This window comes from Fragaria vesca, linkage group LG4 (assembly GCF_000184155.1).
Source record: "Fragaria vesca subsp. vesca linkage group LG4, FraVesHawaii_1.0, whole genome shotgun sequence".
NCBI classification, from domain to species: Eukaryota; Viridiplantae; Streptophyta; class Magnoliopsida; order Rosales; family Rosaceae; genus Fragaria; species Fragaria vesca.
Window position 1 is genome coordinate 11,541,490 of NC_020494.1, and position 12,074 is coordinate 11,553,563.

The 12,074-nt window shown below is 38.9% G+C and overlaps 2 protein-coding genes across 2 annotated transcripts; both read left to right on the plus strand.

Moving 5' to 3' along the window:
- Positions 1 to 342: 342 nt before the first annotated feature.
- Positions 343 to 7,067, plus strand: LOC101295329 (Fanconi anemia group I protein-like). Its single transcript, XM_004298090.1, has 13 exons — positions 343 to 1,355; positions 1,717 to 1,798; positions 1,906 to 2,097; positions 2,632 to 2,696; positions 2,772 to 2,931; positions 3,240 to 3,485; positions 3,579 to 3,695; positions 3,784 to 3,975; positions 4,074 to 4,155; positions 4,681 to 5,597; positions 5,699 to 6,200; positions 6,286 to 6,476; positions 6,603 to 7,067. Exons 1-13 carry the CDS (start codon positions 343 to 345, stop codon positions 7,065 to 7,067), a joined length of 4,224 nt encoding a protein of 1,407 aa, XP_004298138.1.
- A 561-nt stretch (positions 7,068 to 7,628) lies between these two features.
- On the plus strand, positions 7,629 to 9,890 carry LOC101314649 (dynein light chain 1, cytoplasmic-like). The gene is made up of 3 exons (XM_004296810.1): positions 7,629 to 7,947; positions 8,037 to 8,142; positions 9,609 to 9,890. The coding sequence occupies exons 1-3, from the start codon at positions 7,774 to 7,776 to the stop codon at positions 9,689 to 9,691; spliced, it is 363 nt and encodes a 120-aa protein (XP_004296858.1). The 5' UTR covers positions 7,629 to 7,773; the 3' UTR covers positions 9,692 to 9,890.
- The last annotated feature ends 2,184 nt before the right edge of the window (positions 9,891 to 12,074 follow it).

Consider the following 12,074-nt stretch of genomic DNA (forward strand, 5'->3'; position numbering starts at 1 on the left):
GCAATTGGTCTGGTTTTTATTTTTATTGAGATACTCTCATAGACCGAATGCTGACAAAATGAGCGGATTATTAACGAATATTGATTAAGTAAGTGGGTTACTAACTTGTTAACGTAACGGATTGCTACAAAAGAGAGTGCGTATACAGCTACAAAAGAGAGTGCGTATACAGTTAAGGTGAGGATCTGAGCGATAACGTACCGCATAAGCCTTGCTTAGCGAGCGGTGATAAAGCGCGCAATTAAGTTTTTTCAAAAGCACCAAATACCCGCTCGAAAAACCTCCCAACTCTTTCCCAACCCCCAAACCCCAGACCCCTTCTTCCTCCACCCAACCGCCACCATGAGCGCCACCGCACCCACCACACCACCTCCAACAGACTCCGATATCATCCGCCTAGCACAATCCTACGCCCCAATCCCCTCCTCCCTCCTCTCCACCCAATCCCACCCAACCCTCCTCTCCTACCTCACTTGCCGCTCCCAATCCCCTTCCCCATCCCAACCAGTCTCCGACTACACTCTCTCTCTCCTCTCCCTCATCTCCCAATCCCCCCACACCCACTCTCTCTCCACTCTCCTCTCCTCTCTCCTTCTCTCCTACACTCGCCTCTTCACCTCCTTCCAAATCCCACACGACCCCAACTCCCTCAAAACCCTCCAACTCTTCCACACACTCTTACCCCACGTGCCCTCTCCTCATCTCCCCCAAATAATCGACCCCATTTTGTCAATTCTCCCCCGAATTCTCGACTCCGAAAACGCCCAGATTCTTGATCTCCTCCCCCGGTGCTTGAGCCTGATTCGAAGCTCCGACGAGGTCGAACGCGGCGGCAATGTTGTTAATTCCGTGATTGATCAGATTCTGGAGATCAACTGGTCCAAGGGACTGTTGATCAAGATGGTTTCGATAGTGAGGGACTTCCCTGTTCTTGATAAACTGCGGGCCAGAGAGTTTGTAGACAAGGTGTTCGACGGAATGTCTAGCTTGGACTTGCAGGACCTGCCGTCGCTTGTGTACCAGTTGCTGGTTCTGGCGTCGAGGGGGTTTGTTAAGAAGGATGTGGTTGAAGGGATTGTGATGTTTTTCGGGGCGAAAATGGGGAGGAAGAAGGCGAGTTCTATTGTTAGGCAAGTGGAAGGGACTGTGTTGCTTCATGTTAACTTTGCGGTGAAGCAGGACCCTTCGTTGGGACAGGAGGTGATGGGGCTTGTGAAGTCTGATCTCAGGGCTTTCAATCATTTCACTGTTGCTGTTTTATTATCGGTTTCGAGGGTGAGGAAGTTTGGTGAGGCGTCAATGGGGGCTCTGAAAATGGCGATTTTAACTGCGTATCGTGACTACAAGTTTGCCAAGTAAGGGTTGGATGCTTTCTGTTTTATTACATTTTTGTTTGAACCCTTCCTTGTGTGAATAGTTTCTATGAATTGGTACTTTATCCGTTCATTTGATACGGTAGCATTTGATCTAGTGATATTTAGGACTACCCAAACTCCAGCCTAGGCTTGGCATGAATACCTTTCCATGTTGTTCAAATCCCTGGTTTGGATTTTGATTAATAACTGTGCGAGGATGAGGACATTTCTTTATGTACAAATACATTATGTTTTTTGTTTTGTTTTTTATTTTATTTTTTATACTCGTTAAAAACAGAAGTTATTTTGTGTTACACTCCTCGAGTAGGTAACTATCTGCAAACTCTTTCAAATCTTTCAGAGACTGTAAATGGATACCCGATGACATGAAGGAAGAATATCTGCAGAATGTCAAAGTGGTCGAGAAGGCCATGTTAAGAGCGGTAATTGCCTGTTTTATGCTACTTTATTATAGGAGAAACAGTTGGTTGAGATGTATGAAAATACACATAAGTTCTGTAGCATAATTTTTTTTCCCCGTTGGTTTTAGGTTCACGAGAGCAACTATGGAAGGGAACACATTGTTCCTAGCATTTTGCAGTTTGCTTTTGTATTGCTAGAGTCAGTGGAAGAGGGGAATTATAAAGAGCTCTGCAATTTAAGTGGTGTGTTAGGCATTGAGGAGCTTGCTATTCAGATGCTAAAAGCTATATTTGTGGCCCATGATATGGCTAGAAATGAGGTCAGTGAAACTATATATCTATTGAGTCACATTAAAAATGTTAATCCTATATGTAGTTGTAGGGTTGGGAGGGAAAAACAAGAGAATGATTGTACATAATGCTATTTATAAAATGTCTTCATATGGTGTGCAATAATACTACTGGGACTTTGTCTCATGTAGAGCTGAGCAACAATTCCCACATGTTTAGCTGAGGGATATAATTTTTCTTTTTCTAAGTACATCAGTAAATGAAATTGTTATGAAAAAAATATATGACAGTCATTTTGTTTTCCTTTAAATGAAATTCAATTTGAAAAGGCTAATAGCATGCAATTAGAAGATATCTTGAGATACCCTACCTTGTTGGGGGAGCCCTGTTTCAAGAGTCATCTAGCCAAGCCAGTAGCAGTCAGCAATAACTAATCTTTTCAAGGTCAAATGAAAACTGTTACATTTTTTTGTTGGGGGGAACCATGTTTAACCTGTTGACGTCCATAACTAATCCCTTACAATCAATCACTCACCATTGTTGATACATCAATTTTCCTGTAGATTATTGAGCAGTGTAAATTTCGGATCCTTTCTTTGAAGCCAGAGCAGAGTATGGTAATCATAAGGTAATTGAAGTCAACTACACAGCTCTTATGCTAAGTGTTTTTTATGTTAAAAAGTAATTGTAATTTCATGTGCAGACTACTCAGTAATCTCACTCAAAGTTATCCATACCCCATGTTAGAACATGTTTCCCGTCTAAAGGAACTGTTGGACTACTTCACATTCATGCATGGCAAGGTTGCTGCCCAACTTGTTACTGCTTTGTTGCCTCTCATCAAGTTCAGCCGTGATCTCAAGGTTCTTATTGTTCCGTTTATTTCATACTTGTGAATTGTGATACAAATTCCTTTTGCAGTATTGGGAAGCTAAACTTTACTATAATTACCTTGAATGGACACCGAAATTCCCGGTTTTAAAATTGAATAGTCCAATAACAGTTGGTAATATTCAATATTGTACTGTATACTGCATTTTAATGACACCGAGTAAATGACAAATGTGCTGAATCACTCTCATACATGCATATCTTAGTACAAAAGTGCTAAGATAGAAGCTAGTATTTTGTTGAGGTATATTTATGTACTTGTTTAATTGTGATGATGCAGGATTACACTATTTTGGTAATGCGTAAGGCGATGTTTAGACGAGAAGATACTATTCGTCTTGCAGCAACCAATGCTGTTATTGATTTGATTCTGGCAGAAAAGCAATCCAAGAAAGATGATTTGTTGTCTTTTCAAGAGTCATCTAGCCAAGCCAGTAGTAGTCAGCAATCTGAGGTACCCTACAATGTGAGGGGAGGCCTGTTTCAAGAGCTGAGCGGTCTATTGCAGAGATGTCTATATCAACCGGTGCTGTAATTATCTTGAGTTTCCCATTTGCATTAACATATCTGTCTTTTGTTTGAATATTGTCTCTGACTATAATGGGTTACTTTATTTTAGGCAAATGTCAAAGAAGTCATGTATCATGGACTTGTGAAGCTTGTTTTGATGGACCCATCTAGTGGAGGGGCTGTCTTTGATTTTCTGTTGCCTCACTTCCTCCATTTCTTTAAGGAGGTAGACTGCAGATGCTTCTTGTTTCTGATTTTCTGATTTTTTCTTTTACATTTAACATAGACTATGCTTAACACTGAAGTATTGGCAGGATGCAGATGTTCAATTAGGAATTAGCTGCTGCATAAAATCAGAGAGTGGCAAAGCTTATGTTGAAGAGCCTTTAGATTGCCTTCTATCTTGTGTTTCTCGGATGTTACTTCTACAACCAAATGGAAAAACTGAGAAAGCCTTGAATTCTTCATGGGCATGTTTGGGTTTCTCCCTTTCCCAAGAAAACGAGGTATGTGAAGAAACTCATGCTTTGGAGAATATATGATTTTGTTGTATCTTTCATATTCTTCTTGTTATGATACTTAATCAATCGTAAACGCCTCACAGCTAGGAAGAAGTTCATCTGCTGACACATTCTACAGTTCTATCTTGAAGATACGGAAGTCTCTTCGAAATCAGAATATTGAAGGTAGGAGGGTTTATTAAACTACGCTGTATCTCACCTCCCTCTTTTCTATCGCTCATCTCATCTGTTATTGCCAAATCGGGGGATTGCTTTGTTCTGTATTCTTGGATTACAGGGGATTTGCACTTGGTAGAACACTAGCAAAAAGTGAATCAAGAAAACAAAAAAAAAAGGTGTATTATGCTTTCTCAGATATATGTTACCTGCTAGGTTTAAATTTCTCTGTTTCTCATCAAGCTGGTTTATAAGCAACAGTTAAAAGGAATTAAGTTATATTTTCCTAGTTGGTAATGTCCGAGGAATGAAAAAGAAAGGTTTTCATACTGTACTTGCACCATTTGCTATTTGAAGGGGATTGACCCTACTCCCCCTTTCTCCACTACCAAAATGATTGTTGTGGGTCATGATCAGACTTTCAAGTTATTGTTTACAACGTCTATCCCTCACGAAGGGTTGAACTAAACAGTGATTGTTTATTCCTATTTAAGATAAATCCTCCTTAACTGGTTTCTTTTTGTGTCAGATCAGACATCTTTGGTCAAACTCAGGATGGAGGCTCGTCATCTTTTGAAGACAACAAAAGAAAATGCTCCGCTTTTGTTTTATCTGGAATTATTGAGGTACTGGTGAATGCTATTGCTACTGACTTGGACAAAGCATCGGACAGAAAGAAATTAGATCTTGAAAAGGAGATTATTCAGTTTGTTGAGATTCATCATTCACTTGACAAGGATACATGTTTCTCCAGCAAGAGTACTGCAGTAAGAAAAGGGAGTACTCGCACTCCTGCTCATGATATACTGAACAACATCAATTCAAGCCCTAAAGAAATGCAAGCACGGGTTTCCTTCTTTACAACTTCAACCATATATCAGATATTGCAAACACTGTTGAGACTACTAGATACTGATTCTTCTCATAATGTTGAAGCTTCCCAACTGCATAGTCAGTCTACCAGCAAGACCTCCAAATGCAGCTCTGAATTTATTTCTTTTGTCTTGAATGAGTCCCTCAGTCATATAAAATCTTCCATTCTTCTGCGAAATGAAGACCCTTTGAGAACTTTAATCTATGGGGAAATCAAGATGCTGGGATCTCCCTTGTTGAAACTAATTTCTTTGTTCAAATCAGGGCCAAAGTTGGTGATGGATCAAAAGAAAAAGGAAACGAAGGGCAAAAAAGATGTTGGACGAAGGGAGTATCTTCATCTAGCCTTGAGTTGCTTGAAGGAATTGATAATGATTTGTTCTAATTCAGACTTGACTGGTTTGCTTGAAGACATGGTGTTAATTTCCACTCTTAAGGATGCTGATTTGAATATTGAATGCGAAAGAGCCTCTAGAATTGAGGATCCACATATAAGAAGCATAGAACTCTTCATTTTGAAGACATTGAAGCCTCTATTCTCTGAGCTTCTTGCACTTTCATTATTTGGTGAAGTTGAGGTAATCAGCACTTGCGAGTTTTCTGATCCATACCTTCTTCTTTTCCTTCTGAATAAAAGATTTAATGATTTATAGTTTTTTTTCTTTTCTTTTTCATTCAGATAATTTGTGACCTGATATTGATGATTGGGCGGAAATTGCCATGCCAATTGAGGAACTCCCATGGAGCTTGGGCTATTAGTGTTTGCAAAAACAATGAAATTAAAAACACAAAGGCCGGAAAAAGTGTTGTGACACTTGCTATATGTTTAAGTTCCCCTCCAAATGATCTAGCTATATCCCAAGACATGGCCAGAGAGCTGTTGCAGGTTATTGGATCAGAGGGAGACGCCCCAGAGGAGGTTTCCCAGATATACCCCACCATAAACCATCAAACATGTTCGGTGATAAGTTCCTGTATACTGCACATTGTTGAATCAGTTGTAGTTGACATGGATTGGGCCATCAAAAAACTGAAGACATTCTCTTTGGTCTCCCAAAAAGGGATTCATCTGAACCAGAACAGTGAGGAATCTCCTGAGTTGGCATTTGAGGAAAATCTCTATTCTAGGGCAGAAGCAGTGGTGAAAGTACTGTCATCTTTTGTTTCAATGAGCCTGAATGGTATATGCAGTTACTATAGTTAGTATTGATTTACTAGAAGATTGTATAACACTACTGTTTATTCACTTTGCTTTAAATTGTGCAGATACACAAGCTGAATTTGTGCTTCGTTTGGCAGCAAGGTTCTACAAGCATTTAGCTAAGATGTCAAAGCTTAGGATTGCTCCAAAAGGTTGTCAACAGATTTTTCCAAGCCTGAAGTTTCAGAAGCTTGTGGAGGTAACTTGCAAGGAGCTGACAATTCCTCTGTATATCTTTGTGGAAATTATGCAGAAGGTATAATTCTGATCCTCTTTGCATTGTTCGTCTTATGTCACTCTTTCACATTAGTTGCACTATCACATGTTATGTTAGTTATGATGGTTTATCTGACTATGGGGTTCCACCATTCTTGTATTGCAGAAACAACAAGCCAATGCCAACAAAAAGGGAATCATCAACAGAATAAAGAGGGAGAACAGATGCATCCCCGACCTCATATTTCAGATAGAAGATTATGAGAAATATCTCATCCAGCTGTGCAAGGTGACCAAAGTAAATTTATTAAGGCATGCCAAGCGTAGCACTGCACGAGACTTTAGAATACAACTAAATGAGGAGAGCAGGGAAGAAGAAGAAGAAGAAAATGCTCCAACTTCTGAAGCAAACCATGACAATGAGAATGCAGTTGAAAATGAGTCTGCTGAAGATCTTGATGATAATGAAGGAAATGGGTCAGAGAGGGCTTTGTCACCGGATTATATTAACAATCCCCCGGCTGTGGAGGATTCGGGCTCTGACAATGAAGAAGGAGATGATCATCCTCCTAGTGCCAAGAGGCTGAAGAGAGTCAACAGAGTTGTGGAGGACTCTGAGGATGAAGCCTAAACCAAAATGCAGGACTAATGGTATCGTCCATCAGCATCTCTTCATATTTTGCATGCTTGTAACTATAACTCTTAATAGTTTCATTTTTGCAAATTTACAAATAGTTAGAAGGTTACGGTGAGATTGAGCAATCGAAACGTTCGTTCGTGTGTATAGAGAGAGGGATAATTTTAGCTAATATGGTCACGGACTACATTCGAAATCTCTTTGCATTATTTTTCAACACTCAGAAGAATAGACAAATAAAAACTGAAAATGGAAAAAGAAAAAGAAAACACTGTCTACGTCTGTCCTGTAGTAGAACGATGAGTCGGAGCTGGAAAAAACAGGTTGAAATTTGGTAGCAAATTTGAAACCAAATTAAATTCCATGAATACGACACCGTTTGCGTCCCTTTCCGATTGCCCTACTTAAAAATCCTCCGTATCGTCGTCAGGGAATCGATTCTCTGTTTCACTGTTTCTGCAACTGCCAGAACTTTCCCTACATGTGGTAAAAACATCTCAGTAAAAGTAAAAGTAAAAAGACCCCCACCCCAAAAGGTTAATAAACACTTTCCGCGCAGAGACTCACAGTCAGTTACTTGAAAAGTAACAAAAGGAAAAGGTGGATGTGGTTTAAGCATCTTCTTCTTCTTCTCGATTCAGAAATCAACGGCTCTCTTTCTCTGATTCGTTAGCCTCAATCGGAATAAGAAGACTGCGAAATGAGCCAAGACGCCAAGAGAAGCGTTGTTCCGGGGACTGTGCCGACGAAGCCGAATCCCGACGACCGGAAGCCCTCGCCGGCGGTCACTACCTCCACCGGGAAGCGCGTCATCATCAAGAGCGCGGATATGTTCCAGGACATGCAGAAGGAGGCCGTCGAAATCGCCATCGGCGTTAGTTCTCTCTCTTGAACTTCGTTTTATCTTTGGATTTGATTCGGAGATAGGTTTTCCGGTTATGAAAATTAGGGTTTTGGTTTCAGGCGTTTGAGACTCACAGCGTAGAGAAGGACGTGGCGGAGCATATAAAGAAGGAGTTCGATTCGAGACACGGACCTACCTGGCATTGCATCGTCGGTCGCAACTTCGGTAAACTTCTCCGATTTCATTTCATTTCATTTTCCGGCGTTGTTCAAGATTTAGGATGTGATAGAATTTGAGTGATGGTGAACAAATGTAAATGGATAGTGTTGTGGTTTAAGTAGTAGTTGGGTTTCTATTTTGATGAAAATGGATAGAGCTGTTTAGATCTATGCTTTGATTAATTACTGGATTACTGTTTATGTCTTACTTCAGTTCATGGCATTAAAGAGTGCTTAACCTGATGGGAGAAAACCCGAGGGCGAATGAGTGTTCTCTACATGATCATAGTTTTGGACGGATCTTTATAAAACTCTTACTCGGCTAGTGCTGAATAATTGAAAGTCATGGGTAGGAATCAGAAAATCAAGAGTCGTTCTTGTATCAAATGCAATCACGGTTGAAACAGTTGGAAACAGTCTTATCCCGGAACGTTCTGATAGTTAAGTGTTGGTCATCAAAACACTTTCGCAAATAAGTAAACTTAATTACTATCTAATATGACAGAATGGATGTAAATTAGCTATTAATTTCCATGCCTTTTTGAGACAACAAATACATAATCAACTTGAGCTTTGGCTTTTATGTTGTGTGGCGACATGGAGCAGTAACTGCTTAGCTGGTTTATTTAGAGGGAGAGAATTTAGGTGGTTATGATAGTAAGATTAAGGAAGAGAGGTTTTAAGTATGAAAAGGTGATACTTGATGTATTACTAGGCAATAGCTACCCATCAATGAGTTGATATTCTTTACTTTATATGTCTATACATGATGGTTTACTTCTGTGTGTGGTGCATTGTTATTTGCTTTCCGGCGTTTGCTTTGGCTCATGCTGTCAAACAAGATTGGTGTAAAATTAAATACCATCCTTGCTTTGAGGATTTATCATTGCTGCATATTTTCTATTTAATTGAATATCAGTTTGGTCCATCTCTTTTAAAATGAAACAATTGGTTAGAGTGCCATGTATGACCAAAGTAACACTCTTTAGTTTCTACTCTGCCAACTCTTAGCTTGAAACCCTTGTAATAAAATCTGAGGCTCAACCTAGGTTGAATAGTTGTTCATAATTTTGCTGTTATTTTTATTGTCTTCCATGACCATCTATAGTATGACTCTCAGAAGCACGGGGTTAGCTACTTTGGGATTCATGACTTTGTAATCTGGGCTTGCACTTATATTTAGTTGTTAGGTTTGAACTAGCTGCAATGATCTCAGCTCAATGCATTCCTGATAGATGTATTGAATAGGATTTAGGGCAGATATAGGTGTCTGATGCCTTTACTGGTCTTTGGTATGGCATCCTGCTCCAGATGAAACAATAACTTCTAAAGGAAATGTTTTCTAATTCTTTTCTTGCTCCATCCAGAATATAAAAGTTGTGGGTTTAATTTTGGATTATGTGAAGTATGTAGCTCTTATCTGGATCTGAATCCGAATATCCAACAACTTATGATTTTGTGTTGTGTATGCAGGTTCATATGTGACTCATGAAACAAACCACTTTGTCTATTTCTACCTGGATCAGAAAGCAGTTTTGCTATTCAAATCTGGTTGACCACTTGTGATGTTGATAAACATTGGACGAAAAGAATGATGGGCCTGAGCTTGTGATGCTATAATTTGCACCTGTATGTATTAATTGAGATCTGCTAGCTTGCAAACATGTGTGTGCTTAACTTGTATATCTACAATCACTTCTACTGGCTTTGAACCGTTGTCCTGAATTTCAGTCTTTCAAATGAATGATTTCTCTGAACTTTTCATGTTTAATCTCAAAGCTTCTCATATTAGTGATATCACTTGCGGATGAAGTGAAAAAAAATTTGGAAATAGATTTGGATGTCCCGTGGAAACCAAATCAGTTCATTGTGTAAAAACTTGGAAATGAAGATGCCATTGTTCTTTTCTTTTATTCTCCTTGTTTATTTTGTTCCCCTGCAGTCAATTATGACCTGATTGAGGTAGAATTAAAGCTAATGAATGCTCACTGTTCTCTAATCCCTCCATTCAAACATGCTAGTGATGTTTGATGGATGATTTTGCTTTTACTTGCTTCACTTGTACACGGATCTTTATTACATTCTTGTAAGACACTTAAATGGGTAGACACAATGACTTGGCTTCTTTTTTCAATCATTCATCTAATTCGAAATATTTCTGTGGGTGGGTGCTCATCTGTAAACATAGGATGCCAGTCTTTTTCTGTCGCAATGGGGCAGAGAAAGTTCTTATGTATCTAGTTTATATTTTTTTTTTATCAAGAGTCATGTACAATATTTTAATTTTTGAGTTTGAAAAACTGTAGGATAAACTATATGATTCTATTCACTTGAACAAATATTGGAGATTCAGATGCCTTATGAATAATTATTGGAGACAAACCATGTCTACTGCAAACAGTACACTATTGGCTATTGCTTGCTGTTGAAGCTGTGACCAACTTGAGTTAAAGGAGTCGAATAGGTAAGTTTGCTTCTAATTTTCAGTTTTCTTTTTTTTTACTATGAATAAAGAATTCCGACCATTAGAATCTCCTCTTTGAGTAATATGATCAATATTCTAAAAAACGCTAGGCGCTAGTCGGGCGGACAACCGGCGCCTACCGCTCAGGATTAATTGGATGCCTAGACGGTTTTGTATTTTTCATATTTTTTATTTTTTAATAGCAAATAAATTTATAGAATGCATTATAATGTTCCAAAATAGCAAATATACTGATAAATAAATAAAATGGTCAACTACTATGTTCTTGGAAATAAAAAAACAATTTGAAATAAACAAATTAGGCTTTGATGTGTTATGATATAAAATAAAATGAAAAACTAATCGGGCCGCCCAGCCCGCCCAAGCGCCACCCAGCCCGCCTAGGCAGCCGTTTTTCTCGTTGGCGCCTAGTTTGAACAATTAGTGGGAAATCGGAACGGTAAGCTGACGCCTAGCGTCTAGACAGCCCTGGGCAGCGTTTTTTAGAACATTGAATATGATTAAATTTTTCATGTCTCTTTTGTCAATAAACAGATAAACATACTAACATTTTCAACACAATAGGTTTTTGGTGCTACTATTAGAAGAAAACGAATCTTAACATTGCAAGTACTCCACTATTACTCATTCGACGTCCATTAGCTAGAATTTGGAAGTTGAAGCTACATGTTGTTTATTCTATTTCTACCCCAGAATCTCCTTAAAGCTTTTGGCATGTCTAAGATACCATTGATTATTAAAGCTCAGCCGCCGCCACCACCAATCTGTTTGGCTCTAAATCCTCTAATAAAGCTAATCTTGTTTATCTTAGGAGCATACTGAAGAAGATAATTGGTATTAAAGTAGTCACGAAAGCGAAGGTTTGGATGGAGATAGCTTGGAAGAGAGAAGACAAAAAAAGTTCCCAAATTTTTTAGGGCTTTTTATGATTGATTGAATGACAGCTCATCAATGGTCTGGAGCTGTGAAAGTTCTTTGAAAAGAAGAGCATACAGTATCAGGCTGAAGCAGTAGATGTTGTTTGATTAAGAGCATAATAAGGCAAAAAGACAAAGTGGTAACTCTTGGTTATTCCAATTAGCATGCTTATTCCAAGTTCCAATATTCAGTACTGCGACAAAAACCAAACAAAAAACAAGAGCATAGATTCCATTCCGAGGTCCTAGTTTCAGGTGCTTATGTTTAATGATCTTAGAATTTAGACTTTGAAACTATATGTTAATAGTCACTCATGCGCACCATTGTTGCCAAATGATTGATACACCCTTTTGCCCTTTTTCTCTGCATGTTTCACTATCAAACTGTTGCCTGGTGCCAAACTGCCAATTAGCATCGCCTGCATAGATATGATGTTCCAACTTCCAATCATACATTGCTACTTGCTTCATCTAGCATGAAGATCATATAAAATTGCTCCATCATTAATTGCTTATACAAATCATTCATGGCAGCAT

Excerpts from the sequence above, each read along its gene's own strand:
- LOC101295329 (XM_004298090.1), top strand. The coding sequence starts at position 343 with ATGAGCGCCACCGCACCCACCACACCACCTCCAACAGACTCCGATATC. Across the intron at positions 1,356-1,716 it reads CGTGACTACAAGTTTGCCAA|AGACTGTAAATGGATACCCG; the intron begins GTAAGGGTTGGA and ends CAAATCTTTCAG. Across the intron at positions 2,932-3,239 it reads AGTTCAGCCGTGATCTCAAG|GATTACACTATTTTGGTAAT; the intron begins GTTCTTATTGTT and ends GTGATGATGCAG.
- LOC101314649 (XM_004296810.1), top strand. The coding sequence starts at position 7,774 with ATGAGCCAAGACGCCAAGAGAAGCGTTGTTCCGGGGACTGTGCCGACG. Across the intron at positions 7,948-8,036 it reads CCGTCGAAATCGCCATCGGC|GCGTTTGAGACTCACAGCGT; the intron begins GTTAGTTCTCTC and ends TTTTGGTTTCAG. Across the intron at positions 8,143-9,608 it reads CATCGTCGGTCGCAACTTCG|GTTCATATGTGACTCATGAA; the intron begins GTAAACTTCTCC and ends TTGTGTATGCAG.